General features: G+C 44.3%; 1 protein-coding gene across 4 annotated transcripts in view; it reads left to right on the top strand.

Annotated features, from left to right (window-relative positions):
• The window catches only part of CSTPP1 (centriolar satellite-associated tubulin polyglutamylase complex regulator 1), a 235373-nt gene extending 217844 nt beyond the window's left edge, over positions 1 to 17529 (top strand). For 3 of the 4 annotated variants that reach the window (XM_077461248.1, XM_077461257.1, XM_077461275.1), the window contains 3 exons: positions 9553 to 9665; positions 14775 to 14838; positions 17204 to 17529. In XM_077461248.1, the coding sequence (XP_077317374.1) occupies positions 9553 to 9665; positions 14775 to 14838; positions 17204 to 17372 (346 nt within the window). In that variant the 3' untranslated portion in view covers positions 17373 to 17529. Of the gene's footprint in view, positions 1 to 9552; positions 9666 to 14774; positions 14843 to 17203 lie in introns of those variants that run through there. The other variant, XM_077461266.1, reaches the window with a different exon arrangement.
• Positions 17530 to 21547: the final 4018 nt, after the last annotated feature.

Below are 21547 nucleotides of genomic sequence, written 5' to 3'. Positions count from 1 at the left end.
AGTGTGCCCGAGACTGCACAGCGAGTGCGTAGTGTGCCCGAGACTGCACAGCGAGTGCGTAGTGTGCCCGAGACTGCACAGCGAGTGCGTAGTGTGCCCGAGACTGCACAGCGAGTGCGTAGTGTGCCTGGCTTTTAAAATGCATGGTGTAACTATCCCAGGAGGCTACGGGGGGGGGGGGGGGGGGTACACCATTCTTGTTTAGTTGAGAGAAACTGAAGGGGCAGGCCAGGTCTTTTGGGGTGAGATTTCTATATCCGATTCTTTTACAGTGGATCTATGATCAGCATGTAAAATCATCTCTTCCCTGTCCCCATTGTATATTAATTCCTTCTAGCTGCTATTAGGCTGCACTCACATCTCTGGATTTTGAATCACGGACAGATTTGCAGCGATTTCAAAGTGGCGAATTGTGAATGACAAACCGCAGGAAGCACATTTGAGATGCCATTCATTTAAATGGCACCTAAAATAGCGGTGGGGTTCTGCCGCGATTGTTGGACTGCAACCTCGGCAATATGTACCACGTGAAGCTTGTCACCCAAAAAAAGGTCAGGAGCTACTTTTGGGTGAAATGCTTCATGCAATGTGGGTTGCCACGATTGCAGCACAATTTATCATGACAGAAACGCACCACGATTTTAGGTGCTGAATGACACCTTCAATTTGCTTTCATGATTTGTCATTCACACCTCGGCAATTTGAAATTGTTCCAAATCTGCCCACGATCCAAAACGCCAAGATGTGATTGCAGCTTTAATCGGAATGATCTTGAAGTTTGTAAACGTTGTGACCATCCCCACATATTTCCTCGAATTCTGTGACATGTAGTCACTATGTCCTGTGAGCAGGCACTGCTGTGTCACACATTTCACAGAGCCCGCCTTCTGAACTACAGAGGTGCTGAGAGGAGGAGTTTCAGGAGGCGGGGTCAGCAAAGGAAGCACTGTTCGCAGGCAGTAAGGTACCATGGGATATGTAGTCCTTAGAAATCAAACAGCCGAATAATGATACAAAGCATGCAGGGAATCCAGGTAGTTGTGGAAAGAGATGGCCAGCAGACAGGCAGCACTCACACATTTTATTGCTAATACAATGTTAATGTTATAAAATGAATGAGTAGGCCTAGAACTCCCTTAGGGGGTGGGGGGTGGTAGAACCCCAATTCCCCCAAAAATGAAGACACCGTGTAAAATATAAACCTATCTCATAGTCCCCATCAGAGTTCCCCCTTACATCAGAGTCCCCCCATACACGATGGTCCCCATCAAGAGTCCCCCCATACACGATGGTCCCCATCAAGAGTCCCCCCATACACGATGGTCCCCATCAAGAGTCCCCCCCCATACACGATGGTCCCCATCAAGAGTCCCCCCCCATACACGATGGTCCCCATCAAGAGTCCCCCCCCATACACGATGGTCCCCATCAAGAGTCCCCCCCCATACACGATGGTCCCCATCAAGAGTCCCCCCCCCATACACGATGGTCCCCATCAAGAGTCCCCCCCCCATACACGATGGTCCCCATCAAGAGTCCCCCCCCCATACACGATGGTCCCCATCAAGAGTCCCCCCCCATACACGATGGTCCCCATCAAGAGTCCCCCCCCATACACGATGGTCCCCATCAAGAGTCCCCCCCCATACACGATGGTCCCCATCAAGAGTCCCCCCCATACACGATGGTCCCCATCAAGAGTCCCCCCCCATACACGATGGTCCCCATCAAGAGTCCCCCCCCATACACGATGGTCCCCATCAAGAGTCCCCCCCCATACACGATGGTCCCCATCAAGAGTCCCCCCCCATACACGATGGTCCCCATCAAGAGTCCCCCCCCATACACGATGGTCCCCATCAAGAGTCCCCCCCATACACGATGGTCCCCATCAAGAGTCCCCCCCATACACGATGGTCCCCATCAAGAGTCCCCCCCCATACACGATGGTCCCCATCAAGAGTCCCCCCCCATACACGATGGTCCCCATCAAGAGTCCCCCCCCATACACGATGGTCCCCATCAAGAGTCCCCCCCCATACACGATGGTCCCCATCAAGAGTCCCCCCCCATACACGATGGTCCCCATCAAGAGTCCCCCCCCATACACGATGGTCCCCATCAAGAGTCCCCCCCCATACACGATGGTCCCCATCAAGAGTCCCCCCCCCATACACGATGGTCCCCATCAAGAGTCCCCCCCCCATACACGATGGTCCCCATCAAGAGTCCCCCCCCCATACACGATGGTCCCCATCAAGAGTCCCCCCCCATACACGATGGTCCCCATCAAGAGTCCCCCCCCATACATGATGGTCCCCATCAAGAGTCCCCCCCCATACACGATGGTCCCCATCAAGAGCCCCTCATACACGATGGTCCCCATCAAGAGCCCCCCCATACACGATGGTCCCCATCAGAGCCCCCCCATACACGATGGTCCCCATCAGAGCCCCCCCATACACGATGGTCCCCATCAGAGCCCCCCCATACACGATGGTCCCCATCAGAGTCCCCCCATGTTAAAAAATGAATGAGTAGGCTTAGAACTCCCTTAGGGGGTGGGGGGTAGTAGAACCCCAATTCCCCCAAAAATTAGGACACTGTGTAAAATATAAACCTATCTCATAGTCCCCCATCAAGAGTCCCCCCATCCACGATGGTCCCCATCAAGAGTCCCCCCATCCACGATGGTCCCCATCAAGAGTCCCCCCCATACCCGATGGTCCCCATCAAGAGTCCCCCCCCCGTACCCGATGGTCCCCATCAAGAGTCCCCCCCCCGTACCCGATGGTCCCCATCAAGAGTCCCCCCCCCGTACCCGATGGTCCCCATCAAGAGTCCCCCCCCCGTACCCGATGGTCCCCATCAAGAGTCCCCCCGTACCCGATGGTCCCCATCAAGAGTCCCCCCGTACCCGATGGTCCCCATCAAGAGTCCCCCCGTACCCGATGGTCCCCATCAAGAGTCCCCCCGTACCCGATGGTCCCCATCAAGAGTCCCCCCGTACCCGATGGTCCCCATCAAGAGTCCCCCCGTACCCGATGGTCCCCATCAAGAGTCCCCCCATACACGATGGTCCCCATCAAGAGTCCCTCCATACACGATGGTCCCCATCAAGAGTCCCCCCCATACACAGCTGGGCACCTAAAAAGCAACGTACAGGTACGTGCTTGTGCCCAGCCGTGCTATTTTGCCAATGTATATGTGCAGGAGGCGGTCCTTAAGTGGTTAAGGTCTGCCCCATAGCATATACATGTGATCCAACTCTTGTGGGTAGGGGGCATGCATGCGCGCTGCCGGCGGCTCGCTCCCACTGTGATTACACACAGCGGGAGCCGATCGGCGGATACCACAGACTTTGTCTGCCGGCACCCTCTGATCATCCTTCAAGGAGACAGAACAGTGGTTTACCTATATAAACAAGGCAGATTGTCGCTCTGACAGGAGGGAAGGGATGGAATTTGTGTCCCTGCAAATTAGGGACATGGATCCCTAATAGTAAAAGCACCTTCCACCAGTGCCAGGACAAGGTCTTCTAGTGCCCAGGGCGAACATGTCAACCTGCGCCCCTCAAGATGTATGAGCATTATGTGTCGGCAAATATTCCCAAAGCATCAGTTCCCCCCTCCTCTCAGTACAAATCTACCCCCCTGCTAAAATCCCCTCTCCTAACACAACTCCTCTACCCCCAAAATCCCCCTAATCACTCATAGTATTCCCCCAAATTTCCCCAACTAAATTAATACTCCCTGCCACTCCGCCAAATTTCCCCTTCCAGCACAAATCCTCTTCCCCCTAATCTCCTTGTGGTACCCCCCCCCACCTCACAGAATGCCACAGTGCCCAGGGTAGCTTCCCCTTCTGCCCACCCATTATCCCAGCCCTGCCTCCCACACTGTAGTAAAACACAGGCTAAGCACACATTTAACCCTTTGATCGCCAATGATATAAACCCCTTCCCAGCCAGTGTCATTAGTACAGTGACAGTGCATGTTTTTAGCACTAGTCACTATATTAGTGTTACTGTTTCCCATAAAGTGCCAATTCGTGTCAGAATGTCCCCACAATATTGCAGTCCAGCTATAAGTTGCTGATCACCGCCATTACTACTAAAATAATTTTTTTTTTAAATAAATAAAAATAGCCCATAGTTTTTAGACACTAACTTCTGTGCAAACCAATCGATATACGCTTCTTGTTTTTATTTTTTTTACAAAAAATAATGTGCCAGAATAGATATTGGCCTATATTGATGAATAAATTAGATTTGTTAAATTTTTTTTATCAGACGTGTTTTATAGCAGAAAGTAAAAAATATATATATATATATTTTTTTTTTTTAATTATCCATCGTTTTTTGTTTATAGCCCAAAAAAATAAAAACCACAGAGTTTATCAAATACCACCAAAAAAAAGCTCTATTTGTGGGAAAAAAAAGGACATAGATTGTATTTGGGTACAGAGTCGCATGACCGCGCAATTGTCAGTTAAAGTAACGTAGCCGTATAGCAAAAAATGTTCATGAAGGGAGTTAAACCCTCTGGAAGTCAAGTGGTTAAGATATATCTCATTAAGCTTTTTTTTTTTTTTTTTTTTATAAATGGAGAACACCAAAGATAATTCCATGGTGTGATGGAAGGTGAATGAAGCAACTGTTGCAATGTCATTAACTTTACATATCAGGAAACTTTCTTCAACATTTCTTACTTATAGGTCAGGGAAATCCCTCTTCAGTGAAAGTCAAAACATTCTTACATAAATGTCGCCCTCTAGTGGTCAAAGGTAAAACTGCGCATTTGTTTAAAAAAATCACCCCGGCTAGCAAAAAATGTTCAGTGTTGTAAATGCTTTTCCCACCAAATAAAAAAAAGAAATAGAACCAATTAAAGACATGTATCCCCAGTACATATTGTGCTATTATCAAGGCATAGACCTGCATAGTGATACACTCCAATTAAAGTAGAATTGGTAAACTCATCTCTTCAGAATTCTCTTCTGAATTGTGATGGAGAGATAGAAAATGGTGGAGATATTTAGACCTATCATTACAAAAATAATTCAAACAAGTTCAGAGCAAAGGCAGAAATTAAAACCCCCTTCATTGGCTTCACTTGCAGTAAAAATAACCCCCTTCATTGGCTACAGTGGCAGCAATACCCCCCCCCCCACCTTCATTGGGCTCTGTGCCAGGACCAAATCCCCCCCCCCCCCGACCCCCCTTTGATTGGTATTTAGTGTCAGTAATAACACTAATTTTTTGGTCTCTAACTAATAATCCTTCTCCTTTATTGGTGTTCAGTGGTTACTTACCTGCACTGATTTCTCCAACCCTATGATGTCAGGCTGGAAGTATACTACCCCTCTGGGGCAGGAGGTCACTTCGTCCGACAGGTGGTGCCAGGTGCTGGAATGCAGGGAATATTCCAGCACTTGCCAACTTGGCTGCCAGGATGCATTATAGAATCTTACTTTCCATAGGGGTCGGTAAGGCCCAAGAGCCACACACAAAAAAAAGAGGTCAAATGGCCTACATGATGCCAGGCTCTCATTGTATGTCCTCACTTTTCTGATTATTCCTGATTTAGGGGCTTTTATTTATTTTTTTTAATTTTTACTGGAGGGGACATTTCATTAAAACATAAAGGTAAAAAATTAGCCCACAGTTGGGCTTTAAGCAGTGCAATTACATTTTTACTAGGGATGGAGTGGATGAGATGACACTGCTTTTTCATATTTAGCTGAGTGTTTGGGTTCATCTTGTGCTATTGAGTTTTGTCGACAGATATTTTTCCAGCAAATCAAAATAAGGAGAGCAAAGGAGGGCCCCCTAATGGCTGAAAATTAAATATAAAATATTTACATGCAATATACCTGGTTAAAAATGGTTTCATTGTACTTTGTCCTAATCATTATTTAAAAACAAACAAACATATAAATGATCCTAAATATTGTCTGCTGGGGCTGGTGGAACAACTGTCAATGCTCAGAGCCAGGAAAATACTCATATCCCTGCTATTGTACTATGCTCGTAAGGCCATTACGATGAACTGGAAACAATCGTCTTCCCACCCCCCGTCAGGTTCTGGAAAAGCCTAGTGAATGCCAGTTTACCCCTGTATAAAGCCACCTACTTGGGCAGGGGTTGTCCACAAAAATTTGAAAAGGTATGGACCTGTTGGCTAGATGATAATACCACAGCAAATGATGCCGTAACCAATTCCTAGATTAACACTATATCTCTAGTCTGTTAGTATATTGACCCAACTACCCTCATGTACCATTATCCTGTTGTTACCAATTTGAGCACAGATTCTCCTGAACTGAACCTCTCCCCACATTGGGGTTATATTATAAGTTACCGTATTTATCGGCGTATAACATGCACTGTTTTCCCCTTAAAATCAGGGGAAAATCATGGGTGTGTGTTATACGCCAATCCCCCCGCCGATCTGCGCTGTCTGTGGAGCGCCGACCTACATTTACCGAGCCGAGTGTACTGTGTACTCGGCTCCGCTCTCAGTCACGCCCAGTCCCGCCTCCTAGCCTGTACGTCCCGCCATTGGCCTGGTGTTGTGTCCATCACAGGAGCCAGGACAAGGGGCGGGACGGGGGCGTTACTGCGAGCAGAGCCGAGTATCCTAGTACCCTCGGCTCGGTCTATGTCGGCGGCGGGAGGAGCCAAAGATCTCGGAGGCGGCGGCGGGAGGAGCCGAAGATCTCGGAGGCAGCGGGAGAAGCCGAAGAGCGCGACGGCGGTAAATCTAAAACTAAACCATGCTGCAATTTTGGGGAAGGCTGCAAGGGGATAGTGCAAGGCTGCAGGGGGACAGTGGAAGGGTACATTGATGGGCATTTAAAATGTAAGGTTTTTTTCCTTAAACTTGCCTCCTAAAAGTTTTTTTCCTTAAACTTCCCTCCTAAACTTGGGGTGCGTGTTAAACACCGGCGCGTGTTATACGCCGATAAATACGGTAGTTTGGTTATGTTGTCCCCTGTTGCGGTATATTTCCACATCAGAAGAACTGCCCCGCATGGGCAAAGGTTTTGCCCCTGCGTGTTTTAATATTGTATGCTAATGAAAAATTTTATAAAAAAGATTTTGCAAAAAAAACAAACATATAAACAAGCATAAGTTAAGGTTGGGGGTCAGGGCATGTTGTTGGGGCAATACTTCTTTCTCAACTTGATTTTGAAGCTTCTGGCTTGCCAGTGCTGAAAACCTGCATTCCTTCTCGTTTTTATTCTGTGTGTGTATTTGTGTGTGACAGCGCTGGACTGATCTTTTTATATTGATATTTGTGGATGCAGGGGTCGGTTTTCCTTCTGGGGGGGTTTATATCAAATGAAGGTGTAGTGTAGCTGGCCCCTATTAAGGTCTTTGTCTGTTACCTCTCTAACAGCGGTGAAAATTAAGTTTTGTGGAAGAATTGTGTTGATGGATAGGTAGGTGTACCCAGTACAAAGGTTTGCCACGCTCACGGGTGTATTTGAAAAGATTACTGGAAGTAATAGTTCACAGGTAACATAAAGACAGCACATTTCTTGGTAATTGCCTTCCCCTTCCTCAGGGCTCTTACAGTGCCTTGCAAAAGTATTCGGCCCCCTTGAACTTTTCAACCTTTTGCCACATTTCAGGCTTCAAACATAAAGATATAAAAAATTTTATTTTTTGTGAAGAATCACCAATAAGTGGGACACAATTGTGAAGTGGAACAAAATCTATTGGATATTTTAAACTTTTTTAGCAAATAAAAAACGGAAAAGTGGTGCGTGCAAAATTATTCGGCCCCTTTACTTTCAGTGCAGCAAACTCACTCCAGAAGTTCAGCGAGGATCTCTGAATGATCCAATGTTGTCCTAAATGACTGATGGTGATAAATAGAATCCACCTGTGTGTAATCAAGTCTCTGTATAAATGCACCTGCTCTGTGATAGTCTCAGGGTTCTGTTGAAAGTGCAGAGAGCATCATGAAGACCAAGGAACACACCAGGCAGGTCCGTAATACTGTTGTGGAGAAGTTTAAAGCTGGATTTGAATACAAAAAGATTTCCCAAGCTTTAAACATCCCAAGGAGCACTGTGCAAGCGATCATTTTGAAATGGAAGGAGTATCAGACCACTGCAAATCTACCAAGACCTGGCCGTCCCTCTAAACTTTCAGCTCAGACAAGGAGAAGACTGATCAGAGATGCAGCCAAGAGGCCCATGATCACTCTGGATGAACTGCAGAGAACTACAACTGAGGTGGGAGAGTCTGTCCATAGGACAACAATCAGTCGTACACTGCACAAATCTGGCCTTTATGGAAGAGTGGCAAGAAGAAAGCCATTTCTCAAAGATATCCATAAAAAGTCTCGTCTAAAGTTTGCCACAAGCCACCTGGGAGACACACCAAACATGTGGAAGAAGGTGCTCTGGTCAGATGAAACTAAAATCAAACTTTTTGCCCACAATGCAAAACGATATGTTTGGCGTAAAAGCAACACAGCTCATCACCCTCAACACACCATCCCCACTGTCAAACATGGTGGTGGCAGCATCATGGTTTGGGCCTGCTTTTCTTCAGCAGGGACAGGGAAGATTGTTAAAATTGAGGGGAAGATGGATGCAGCCAAATACAGGACCATTCTGGATGAAAACCTGTTGGAGTCTGCAAAAGACCTGAAACGGGACGGAGATTTATCTTCCAACAAGACAATGATCCCAAACATACAGCAAAATCTACAAAGGAATGGTTCACAAATAAACGTATCCAGGTGTTAGAATGGCCAAGTCAAAGTCCAGACCTGAATCCAATCGAGAATCTGTGGAAAGAGCTGAAAACTGCTGTTGACAAACGCTCTCCATCCAACCTCACTGAGCTCGAGCTGTTTTGCAAGGAAGAATGGGCAAGAATTTCAGTCTCTCGATGTGCAAAACTGATAGAGACATACCCCAAGCAACTTGCAGCTGTAATCGCAGCAAAGGGTGGCTCTACAAAGTATTAACGCAAGGGAGCCGAATAATTTTGCACGCCCCACTTTTCATTTTTTTATTAGTTAAAAAAGTTTCAAAAATCCAATAGATTTCGTTCCACTTCACAATTGTGTCCCACTTGTTGGCGATTCTTCACAAAAAATAAAAATGTTACATCTTTATGTTTGAAGCCTGAAATGTGGCAAAAGGTTGAAAAGTTCAAGGGGCCGAATACTTTCGCAAAGGCACTGTAAGTGGGGGAACTGTAGACAGTGAAAACATATGGCAAATATCTCATCATTTTGAGGATTATGATATATTTAGTGTATGTTTTTCACTGTCTATGGTTTCCCCCACTTAATAGCTTTGTGGGGGGAGGGGGGCAATTACCCCCAAAACACATTGGCGTTACCTGCTATCTATGAACTAATTAGCTTCAATAAACTTCTCAATTATACCCTGGAGTGTGGCAAACTTTTGTTCCAGGCGCACCTCCATACCAATCAGCAAAGTTCTACTTGTTTTATCTATTAAATGATTTTGCTTGCCTGGAGTTTGCTTTAACTTTGCTATTGTTTATATATTTTTTTCCAGTACCTGCCCTCCTGTACCATTGATTGGGGAGATAGCAAGCAGTGCACCAAGGCTTACTTTTTATGGATTTCTGATGGCGCTGGCAAAGCATGCTGGGATTAACCAAAGTATTGGTAAGTAAAATGATGGCCCTGACTTGCAAAGCTAGTCATTGACTACAGTGAACAGTGCTCCTTACTGGCTAAATTGCAGTCAGTTTGCGGCTTTGTGCCTAAAACTTCATACATATTACTGCCTCATTCTCACCACCTCAAGCATTATATATATATATACAGAGAGAGAGAGATATATATATATATATATATATATATATAGATATATATAATATGTGTGTGTGACTCTGAAGAAATGACACTTTGCTACAATGTAAAGTAGTGAGTGTGCAGCTTGTATAACAGTGTAAATTTGCCGTCCCCTCAAAATAACTCAACACACAGCCATTAATGTCTAAACCGCTGGCAACAAAAGTGAGTACACCCCTAAGTGAGAATGTCCGAAATTGGGCAAAAAGTGTAAATATTTTGTGTGACCACCATTATTTTCCAGCACTGCCTTAACCCTCTATGGCATGTAGTTCACCAGAGCTTCACAGGTTGCCACTGGAGTCCTCTTCCACTCAGGGCTGGTGCAAGGATTTTTGACACCGTAGGCGAAACCTCATTTTGCCGCACCCCCTTGGCTCCACCCCTGACTCCACCCCTTTGTCCTACCCATGTATACCCCACCCTTTTAATTAAATGCCCATCAAATGCAGCCTCACCAGCGCCCAGCAATGTTAGAGGGTACCAGACAAAGACCTTAATAGTGCCCATCAATAAATGTTTGCTTGCTTCCATTCATTCGGGAGTCGGGACACAGACACAGTCCTCTGCCGCCACTGTGCCTCTGACACTATGTGCGAACAGGGAGGCGGCTGCCTGCTGATGCTGAGACTTAGTTGCTTATTGTAGAGAGAAGAAAGTAGGAACACCAGTGGCCGGGGGGCGCCCCTAGGCAGCAGAACGCCCTAGGCAGCTGCCTAGTGGTAGCACCAGCCCTGCTCATGACCCGGCCAAGATGTACAGGTTGCTGTGACCTGTCGGGTTGGATGTAGGTCTGCTCTCTAAAACCAGGTTTGATAGCTAGAAGAGAAAGGTATGGCAAGCGCGCCACCATCTAAGTGTAGATTGTTAGTAGTAAGAAAAATAAAAGAGAAGAGAGTAGGAACACCAGTGGCCGGGCGCCCCTAGGCAGCAGAGCGCCCTAGGCAGCTGCCTAGTGGTAGCACCGGCCCTGCTTCCACTCCTCCATGATGAAATCACTGAGCTGGTGGATGTTAGAGATCTTGTGCTCCTCCACCTTCCATTTGATGATGTCCCACAGATGCTCAATAGGGTTTAGGGCTTGGCCAGTCCATCAACTTTACCCCCAGCTTCTTTAGCAAGGCAGTGGTCATCTTGGAATTGTGTTTGGGGTCCTCATCTTGTTGGAATACTGCCCTGTGGCCCAGTCTCCGACAGGAGGGGATCATGCTCTGCTTCAGTATGTCACAGTACATGTTGGCACTCATGCAGCCCCAGACCATAACACTACCCCTGCTTGACTATAGGCAAAACACACTTGTCTTTGTACTCCTCACATCCAATTGCTCTCAAAATCTTGCAGCCCCCAACCTCCGTAACATCTCCAAAATACGTCCCTTCTTAACCAAGAGCACCACAAAGCTACTAATTCACTCCCTGGTTATCTCTCACCTCAACTATTGCATCTCCCTCCACATTTGCCTACCTTTTACATAGGCTATCCCCTCTTCAGTCCATCATGAATACTGATGCCCGACTCATCCACCTTACTAATTGTTTAGTGTCTGCTACCCCTCTCTGCTAGTCTTTCCACTGGTATACACCCACTTGACGAATACCATTCAACATGCAAACGAAAACCAAAAAAAACATCCACAACTCTTCCCCCAACTAGATCACCATCCTCATCTGAAAATACCAACTACACAGTTATCTTTGCTCTTTTCAAAACTTCCTGCTCTAGCTCCCTTGTCACCTCCAGAGCCTCTCCCATCCTCTGACCTCCTTACCCCAATCTGTCCAAATATCCCCTACTCTACTTTTAGGCGATCCCTAAGGCTGGATTTGCACCTATGCATTTTTAGTGCTTTTTGCATTTTGCAGATTTGCACCATAGGAAACTATGGTGAATGGACTGTAGTGCAAATCTGCAAAATGCACTAAAAATGCATAGGTGTGAATCCAGCTTAAAAATCCATCTTTTCATAGAGACCTATCCTGCCTCTAACTAATAATCATACTTTTACTTTCTTCATCATCTCATCCTCCACAATGATTACCTTTTGCATCATTTGATCCTTCCTTTTAAAATGTAACTGTACCATCTCCCGCCATTTTGTAAAGTGCTGTGCAAAACTGTTGGTGCCATATAAATCCTTTATGATAATGATAATAAGCGATCTGTGAGAGAGGGGCTCACTTTACACTGTTGGTCAGAGGGAGAAGGCCCCTTTAACACAGGTGATTAGTGGAAAGAATGTCCTCCTGTTACATTGGTGTTCAGTGTAGTGTCCTCTTATATTCATGATCCCATGCTACTGACTCTGCTGAGTGACGTTGTTGCCAGAACCATACAGAGGCCATCGAGCAAGGTATCAATCTGTCACTGCTCAAGAAACCTCTAGCCACCTTTGGTGGACCTCTACTCTTCCACAGAACCCAGGTGAGGAAAGGCTGATCTAAAACATCTTATACATTTGTGCGTACTTACAGGTTTTAAAGCATCAGACACAGCTGACCGTGTCATGTGTCTAAAACCTAGTTTGAGAGGAGTCATCGCATCACCAAAGTAGTTTGCTAAATGCATTTTCAATGCTGGCAAAGCACCATTGCCTCTGTCAGGTGCTGAATGTTATATTTCTGATCGCCCCATAAATGAAGATCTCTCTGAAGAGCACATAACTATCTTTCATTTAGAAAAGATCCCACATGCAGTGATAATAATGCTTTTAAGTTCTTAAGTAGATGAAATGACTGCTTTGATCATGTATTAAAAATGCGTTCAGCTTATCCTACCAAGTGTGAAGGAATTTGATTTATCTCTAACCATCTCTCTGAAATAATCCAGTTTCTGCTGTAGCAGAATGTGATGGCACACCAGAAATCAGTCTGCTCAATCACAGCAGTCGTCTGGGGGTCATGGTCCTTGCAGCTGTGCTGAGCGTCATTAAACCTCTGATGTCTATCGATATATCACATGCAATCAAAGGAAGGGTTTCGTAGGCTTGATCGGGCCTGAAGTTCAATTGGAGTCTCTTTCTGCCTGCTAAAAATGCCCAATTGCCTGAAAACGAGCTGATGGTATATTTATGGTAGTATTGAAAACCCAAAAACCCAGCTGTTCTGGAACTCTAGCTAAAAGGATGCTCTACTAAAGCCTAGTACACGCGATCACAAAATCAACCGATTCTTATTTTGTACACTGCTAAAACACCTACTGCCATGTGTGTGTTTTTTAGTGAATTGACATTAAATAACTTATTTTTTTGGCAGTATTTATCTCACATTTTTAACATGTATTTACCTTACTTTCAATATTTTAGATGATCTTTTATTATCTCATGTGATGTTTCTGAAAAAATGGTCACGTGACCTTCAAATCGCATGTGGTAAATTTAAAGTGATTGTAAAGTCTTGTTTGCTATTAAAAAAAAAAAAAAACAATGCTATACTTACCTGCTCTGTGCAGTGGATTTGCGCAGGGCAGCCTGGATCCCGCTGCCTCTCCTGATTTGCTAACTAACTTTGACAGCAGCGGGAGACAATGGCGCCAGACAGCCGAGGGACTCGTGGACATTGCTGGCTAGAGATGGGGCTCAGGTAAGTATTCGGGAGGTGCTGCACACAGAAGGCTTTTTTTTATCTCAATGCATAGAATGCATTAAGATAAAAATCTTTCTGCCTTTACAACCACTTTAAGTGAATAGACCCCTATTACAACTATAGAATACAGAATAGAATAGAATACATCTGACCCTGTATTTAATATTGCGAGTGCTGCATTTTTTATTGGTGAAAGTAAAAGGGACAGCAGCTGCTCCTCAGTTAAGTGGCTTCAAAGGGAAATAGCAGCAGTGACTCAATGAAGTACTCACAATGCATCATCCATAAGAGCAAAGATATCCTTGTTAGAAGACCATGTCCTTATATGTGTTGCATCCATCATACTGATGGAGTGTAATAATATAAAATGTACTGATCATTGACACCAGACTTGACTTCAACATGGGGAGGGTTGGGCTTTGTGATAGATGAACATCCCCTTTAAGGTCCCATATCGTTCCTGCAAAAATTGAACACCATCATCAACATACAAACAAGGAACCCAAAAGTATCAATACATTTCTTTTAGGTCAGTGGTCTCCAATCCGTGGCCCCTTGCTTGCAGTTCCTCCCAATGTCACTAGCCATAGGGATCCATTCCTCCCAATGACACCAACAAAGGGGCACAGTTCCTCCCAATGTCACTAGTCATGGGGATCCATTCCTCCCAATGACACCAACAAAAGGGCACAGTGCCTCCCAATGTGACCAAAGATGGGGCACAATTCCTCCCAATGACACCAAAGATGAGGCACAATTTCTCCCAATGACACCAAAGATGAGGCACAATTTCTCCCAATGACACCAAAGATGGGGCACAGTTCCTCCCAATGATACCAAATATTGGGCACAGTTCCTCCCAATGACACAAATTATTGGACACTGTTCCTCCCAATGACAACAATGATGGAGTACAATACTTACTAAAGATACCAACAATGGGGCATAATTCTTCCCAATGACACTAAAGATGGGACATAATTATTCCCATTGACTTCAAAGATGGGGCACAATTTCTCCCAATGACACAAATAATGGGACACTATTCCTCCCAATGTCATCAATAATTTGGCCCAATGACACCAATCATGGAGTATAGTACTTACCAAAGACGCCAACAATAGGGCATAATTCCTCTCACCGACACCAAAGATGAGGCATTGTTTACTCTAACTGATGCCGGTACTTTTTCTACTACCAATAGCCACAATTCGGCCCCCCTGAAGTCTGAAGGACAGCAAACTGGCCCTTTGTATCAAAAGTTTGGAGAACCCTGTTTTAGGTGAATAAAATATTTATCTTTTTATAATTATTTTTTTTTTATCAATGTCCTTACAGGTGCTTTGCCTGATAAAGCGGATTTGTTAGTTGATGAAGCTCTGGACAGTGAACTTGAGAAAATGTAAGTATGTGGATGTATGTTTCGTTTACTAAGGCTGGCCATACATGGTTGAATTTCGAAAAGAATTTTCTTTTGAAAATCAGAAATTTTGTGATCTGATGGTGCCACCATTGATTTCGAAATTCGACCAACCAAGCCTTCAATTTCACCTCATGTTGCTACAGAAAATAATTTTCGTGGCTGGGAATCTTCTTTTCTTTCTGGGAATTTTCTTCTCTTGCATTTCTTTTTCAATGACATTTCTGGCACGATTCTCCCATCTTTGATTTGAAGATGGTTAGTCTTTCAAAAAATTTCCAACATGCCCGATTACTCAAATTCGATGGGCGCACCAAAATCATCTGTTGCTGCAGCCCACTAACAGTGCGAAATTCGAATGGAAAAGGATGCACTTGGTGTCTTATCTCCGATAGGGTGGACAATGCCAGTAGAATGAATGCAAAAAGGGCAGCTTTTCTGTACCTATTACAATATGCAGCAAAATCAGTGGGGGGAGGGTGTAGCTACCATCTTGCCTGCCCCCCACCCCAAATCTGCCTTAATGCTACAGCACACATCAGTTCTGCAGTTCCAACTGTGCGCCAGCTGTTTGAGGAAGGCCTGTTCTCCTCCAGTATGACTGTGCCCCTGTGTACAAAAGATATGGGGGTTGCTATACTAAAACTGGAGAGTGCAAAATCTGGTGCAGATCTACATAGAAACCAATCAGCTTCCATATTTTTATTTTTTTTGTCAAAGCTTAATTGAAACGCTGCCCTTTACCAGCTTCAGGACCCTGAAGCTAGTGGGTCACAAAAAAAATGAAAGTTGCACTCGCAAAAGAGAAGTGAGTCAGATGTGCAGTGGATGAAGCGCATCACATGTGGAATTTGCAAAGATGTATATATTCTCACAAAAGGATACAGAATTACTTATAAACATTCACACCGCAGAAATTGGCTTTTTTTTTTTTCATATCCCTGAAAATAATAAAAGTGTATAGCATCAAAGATCTCCAGGTCTCCATTTTCATATTGGTGTTTCCTGCAGAGAATTGACAGGAGCCTGGGTTATATACAGTTATGGAGGCACTTGTACTTCCAATGCATTGGGCATTCGTAGTATCCCTTGAGAAATTGTGAAGCCTATTTCCTCTGGAATATGTTAAACAATTGTGCTCTATCTGACCTGCAACTATACAGCCAATGCATCACACTGCACCTCTCATAACATTCATATGTCCGATCAAATAACACCTACATGTCATTGATGGAAATCCTGATAATCGTAAATGAACTACCGCAAACTCTGGTATAATATAAAGCCAGCATGCCAAGTGAAGTGCCTATTGCCCTAAGACTGGACATAGATGGATCGTTTTTTTTTTTTATTTCAGCCAGTGGGCTGAATTAAAATTAATAAAATGAACAGGTTCCTCCATCCACACAGTTGAGGTGGATAGAGGAATCTTTCTTACTGAAATGTTGTTTTCTGGCAGCATGGTCTGTTTGCTGCCAGAATGCACTGATCTGTAGCTACGGACTAAGAATTTTTTTTTTAGCAAGCCCGTTTGACAGAATTCAATCATTAGGGTGACTTTTGTCAAGCAGTAGCAGCCACAGATGGTTTCGAAATGTGTACGTTCCCTGTTGAAACTGCCAAATTCCCATCCATCTATGGCCAACTTAAAGCGGAACAATACTCAGCTCCAGCCATTAACCTAACACTGACATCTTCAGGCAGCCGGCTTCCACGTCTTAATTGGCGGCCGCTGTCATTGGCCAGGCAGGGATGATGTCACTCCCGAGCAGCCATGTGATTTTAGTCAGATTCGGCATTGCTGAATTTGTAGTTTTAATGCAGAACAGACAAAGCATCCTGCCTGTCCGCCAATTTTAATTCATTAGTCCAAAGTTCCACTTTAAGTAAAGGCTTCGTCAGGGAAAGTGCAAACATAGTGTTAAGTCCAAAATGTAAAAGACAATTTGGGGAATTCCCTAGCCTGTGTATGTAACATGGAGACTTGGGGATCTTACAGCCGTTATCATTTTAAGGATAAGAATTAAAAGGAAAGTTTTAGGTCCAAGTGGATCTTGTGCACAATAGATAAAGTGCATCGCCTTTACAAGTTGCAAAAATGAAAGTTCCCGACCCTGTAATGCAGCAGGCTTTGAAATTGTGCGAGTTCAGATGAATTTGCATGATTTCAAAGCCGTGTTCAGTGTGAACGAGGGCCAAAACCTGGAAGTTGATTGGCTACCATGCACGGCTGCACCAGTTTTAGTAAATCTCCTCCAATGACTATAACATTATAAAGATATTGTGAATATAATAATATAAGGATTGTGTTGTTAACGGATATTACATTTCTGTTTCTCACCTACAGTGTTGCCCAGTTGTCGTCTTGCTCTGTAACACAGCCTCCTGCCCCATACCCTCTTCCACCCAGAGAAATCATCCGCGTGGCCTCTCCAAAGAAGACTTTACCCAGCCGTAGACGCCCAGACCTGGAAAGTGATGGTTCCACCGAGGAGACCGACTCCTCTGACAATTAGAGCAGATCATGAGCAAATTCCAGGTTCTACTAGCACAGCCTGTCCCAGTGCAGTCTCCACCTTTATGTGAATTTACCCTCTTCAGCAAATTCAACTCTTTTTTTTGTTTATAATTTATGTAATTTATTTATTAAAATAGACTCCTTTGATGTTCGGACAGATAGTGTTTTTTTTTTTTTTTTTGTTGCATGCTAGTCGCAATATCCAACATCAAGAGTTTACTAAAGTTATGAAAATTCTCGTAGTACAGAATAAATAAATCGAAAGTGATATCATGTATTGTATTTTCGTACTAACGTTCCGACTATCATACAATCAGTATTATTTCCTGCGATTTTCAGATCGTATGTACAGCCCTTAAAGGGGGTTGTAAAAGTCACCGCCCCCCCTGGTTTTGCTTACTTGAACCCCTTCATTCAGTCGGTGGGGACACACTGTCTCTCTCTCCATGGGTTCCTGGCTCTTGATTGAATAGTTTGATAGCAGCGCAGCCATTGGCTCCCACTGTTAATCAAATCCAATGACGCAGGCACCGGGGGGGTGGGACCAAGTCCCGCATTAGGCCTCTATGGACGCCGAATGTTGGACTCGGGAGTGTGCCCACAAGGTAATCCCCTGGGAGAGCGCTTCTACCAGGGGGTTATCTGATGCAGGGAGGAGCTGCGAGAGCCGGCAGGGGACCCCAGAAGAGCAGGTTCAGGGCCACTCTGTGCAAAACGAGCTGCACAGTGGAGATAAATATGATATGTTTGTTATTTAAAAAAAATAAAAAATACCCTTTCAATCACTTTAAGCTACATAACTTTTGTTTAATTAAAAAATAAAAAGCAGAACTTTGCTCTAAAATACTCCATTTCTGCTAAAGTGACTTGCCACCACAGCTCTATTAAAAAAGTAAAAAATTTACTCCATGCATTGGTGCTGCTAACAGCAAAATACTAACTGCTCAGTTACTATTACATCTCACTCTGAAACATACTGAAGTCCTGGAAAATCTTGCAAACCAACAAGGCCACAGTCAAGACAGAACATTTAGGCCCCCTTAAGACCTATAGATTGCAGTAATGCAAATGTGCTGCGGTGGCGTACATTTTTCTTTCACAAGAACTTTATTAAAGTTAATATAGAAAATACAATACAGAGAACAAGACAATTTCAGGGGGTAAGAGTCCCCCAAACGTTAACCATAACAAAGAACTCACGGCCCATTCACACCACAACATGCAAATAACTGCATGTTTACATGAATTTTAAGCGTGCTTGAATGCATTTTGCACTGCATTTACAAATTTTTGGGCTTGGCTTTCTTGGTTTACTCCTTCAGCCATGGAAAGGTTTTACCCCCTTTCATGACCAGGTCATTTTTTTAATTTTATTTTTTGCAATACGGCACTGCATTGATTTAACGGACAATTGCGCGATCGTGCAGCGCTGTACCCAAACAAATGTTATTTTCTTTTCCCCCCACAAATAGAGCGTTTTTGTTGGTGGTATTTGATCACCTCTGTGGTTTTTATTTTTTGCGCTATCAACACAAAAAACTGACAGTTTTGAAAAAAAAAAACATTATTTTTAACTTTATGCTATAATACATACCGGTACCTCACAATTAAAAAAAAAAATAATAATTCAAATGTATTAATCAGTTTAGGCCAATATGTATCCTGCTACATGTTTTTAGTAAAAAAAAATCCCAATAAGCGTATATTGATTGGTTTGCGCAAACGTTATCACATCTACAAACTATGAGATATTTTTATGGCTTTTTTATTTTTACTAGTAATGGCGGCGATCACCGTTTTTTAGCAGAACTGTGACATTGTGGCAAAACTAAGTAACACTTTTTGGGGACCAGTGACGCTAATACAGTGATCAGTGCTAAAAAAAAAATGCACACTCATTGTATAAATGACACTGGCAGGGAAGGGGTTAACATCAGGGGCAATCAAGGGGTTAAGTCTGCTCCTAGGGAATGCTTTCTAACTGTGGTGGGGGGGTGGTTGGCTTAACTAGAGGAAGACAGAGATTTTTGTTCCTGATTAGCAGGAACACAAGATCTCTCTTCCTCTCTGACTGCACGGCGGTCTGCCTTGTTTACATAGGCAGATCGCCACTTTGCCTCTCCTGCAAACAATCGGTGGGTCCCGGCGGCTACCGGACCTGCTGATTGGCTCTCACTGTGTTCAATCACAGTGGGAGTGGGGCGCCGGCAGCGCACGTGCGTACAGGAGACCCCGAAGAGGAAACAACATAAGGTACGGGCATGGGCGGTCTGGAAGCGGTTAAAGGGGTGCAGTGCGTTTGAAGCTAGTTTGTAGCACGTCCCCTGAATTTGCAAATGCAGCATGCTCTACTTTTTTTACTTTGCTGAGCTGCACTGCAATAATGTGAACTATGCTCAAATGATTACCTTGATTTTGGGGTGTCTATGCAATTGGCATGCAGTTCAAAATGCATCCAACTGCATCCCACTGCGTTCGGTGTGAAAGGGTCCCCATGAGAATAGGGAAGCAAGCACTTATAATTACAGGCAAAGCTACAGTGGCATCTCTAGCACCTAAGGTGGCTGACCATGTCACCAAACCAAGAGTTTGAGACCACTGGTATTCTGAAACTTAGCAGTGTACAAGTGTAGAAAAAAAGGAGCATAAACAAGCTCAAAAAAGGACAATTGTTTTGTTGGTTAGACCTAAGCAAGGTACTTGCCGTTCAATTAGAATTGCACCTTAAACTCACGTGCTGTGTGTATTGTGAGCCCCAATGCAGTGTTAGAGTTAACCATGGATGATGGCCCTATAATATTTTCCACTCATTCCAGTAAAGGTGGTAATGCCTAGAATGTGTGGCACATTTTACATTTTGCATGTAGACACACATTTTGTTCATATGTGCGTGGAGGTTATTTTAATTAATTTTTCTTAAATATCTTTTTTTTTTTTTTTTTTTTACTTACCTTTATTGCTATCAAGGGGGGTTGATAAGCCCCCAAGTGATAGCATAGTGCAGGTTAAAAATGCTCTATAAGGAGGCATCGGAAGATTTTGTGCTCCGTTAAAGCCAGCCATACATGGATCGAAATTAGGTCAGCTCAGCAGGCACAAGCTATATTTTGATCCACTTATGGGCAGGAAGATTACACTTCTGTATAACCACACTGTCGGATTTCCCCCCGCTTGATCAGCGCTGCTGTCGCTAATCTGTGTATTAGGGCAGGAAAGAAAATTGAGTGCATCAATGGGGGAATTTAGTCGGTTGAACAAAAAAAATTGGTATCTCGTCTATCTATGGGCTGCTTTAGGTTGATCAAACACTGATCAGGCTGAATTAGATTCTTCTTCAACCAAAGCAGCCGCTGAGTGACAACACTTAACTCATCTGCCTGGTCTTTAGCTTAAAGTCCTGGCAGAGTGACCGGGCTCTGAAATGTCTGATTCTTCCATTGACTCGATACAGAAGTTAAAGTGGTTCTAAGGCCGCGTACACACGCGGGGACTGTTCATCCAACTTTGTCCGTCAAACAGTTTCGGCAAACAGTCCGCTCAAAATTAGCATGGACGGACATGGCCACACACGACGGACGAACAGTTTGCTGAAACCGTGCGCGATGACGTGAACTGCATGTACGACGGGACGAAAAATACGATGTCCTATACACTGCATTATAACTTTCGGCGTGTAAATCCTTTCTGAGCATGCGCGGAACTTAGTTTGCCGAACAAGCCTACACACGAGGGGACTGTTCGCTGAAACAAAGTTTCAGCGGACAGTTTTTCGGAATTTCCGAAAAACCTTGTTCAGCGGACTGTTCGCTGAAACTGTCCGCTGAAAGCCCACACACGAGCGGACTGTCCGCCCAAACACTGTTCAGCGGACAAAGTTGGGCGAACAGTCCCCGCGTGTGTACGCGGCCTTAGGCCCCTTTCACATTACCGCGACTTTGAAGTGACGCAATTTTAAAGCAATTTCCGGGAATGCCTGTGTAAACTTGAGGTCTATGAATCTCAACTTGCATCAAATTTGGACCAAAGTAATACAGGGACTACTTTGAAGTCGGTGTAACTTGAAGTCACACAGATATGAATGGTACTCATTGAAAATCATGGGGTATAACATGTCATGCGACTTTTCAGTCACAAGTCACACAAGTGTTAAAGGGGCTTAAAAGCTAAAGCTTT

This window comes from Lithobates pipiens, unplaced genomic scaffold (assembly GCF_037356315.1).
Source record: "Lithobates pipiens isolate NorthernLeopardFrog02 unplaced genomic scaffold, aLitPip1_a1.2 Scaffold_10, whole genome shotgun sequence".
Classification (NCBI taxonomy): domain Eukaryota; kingdom Metazoa; phylum Chordata; class Amphibia; order Anura; family Ranidae; genus Lithobates; species Lithobates pipiens.
This window is presented reverse-complemented; position numbering and strand designations above follow the sequence as displayed.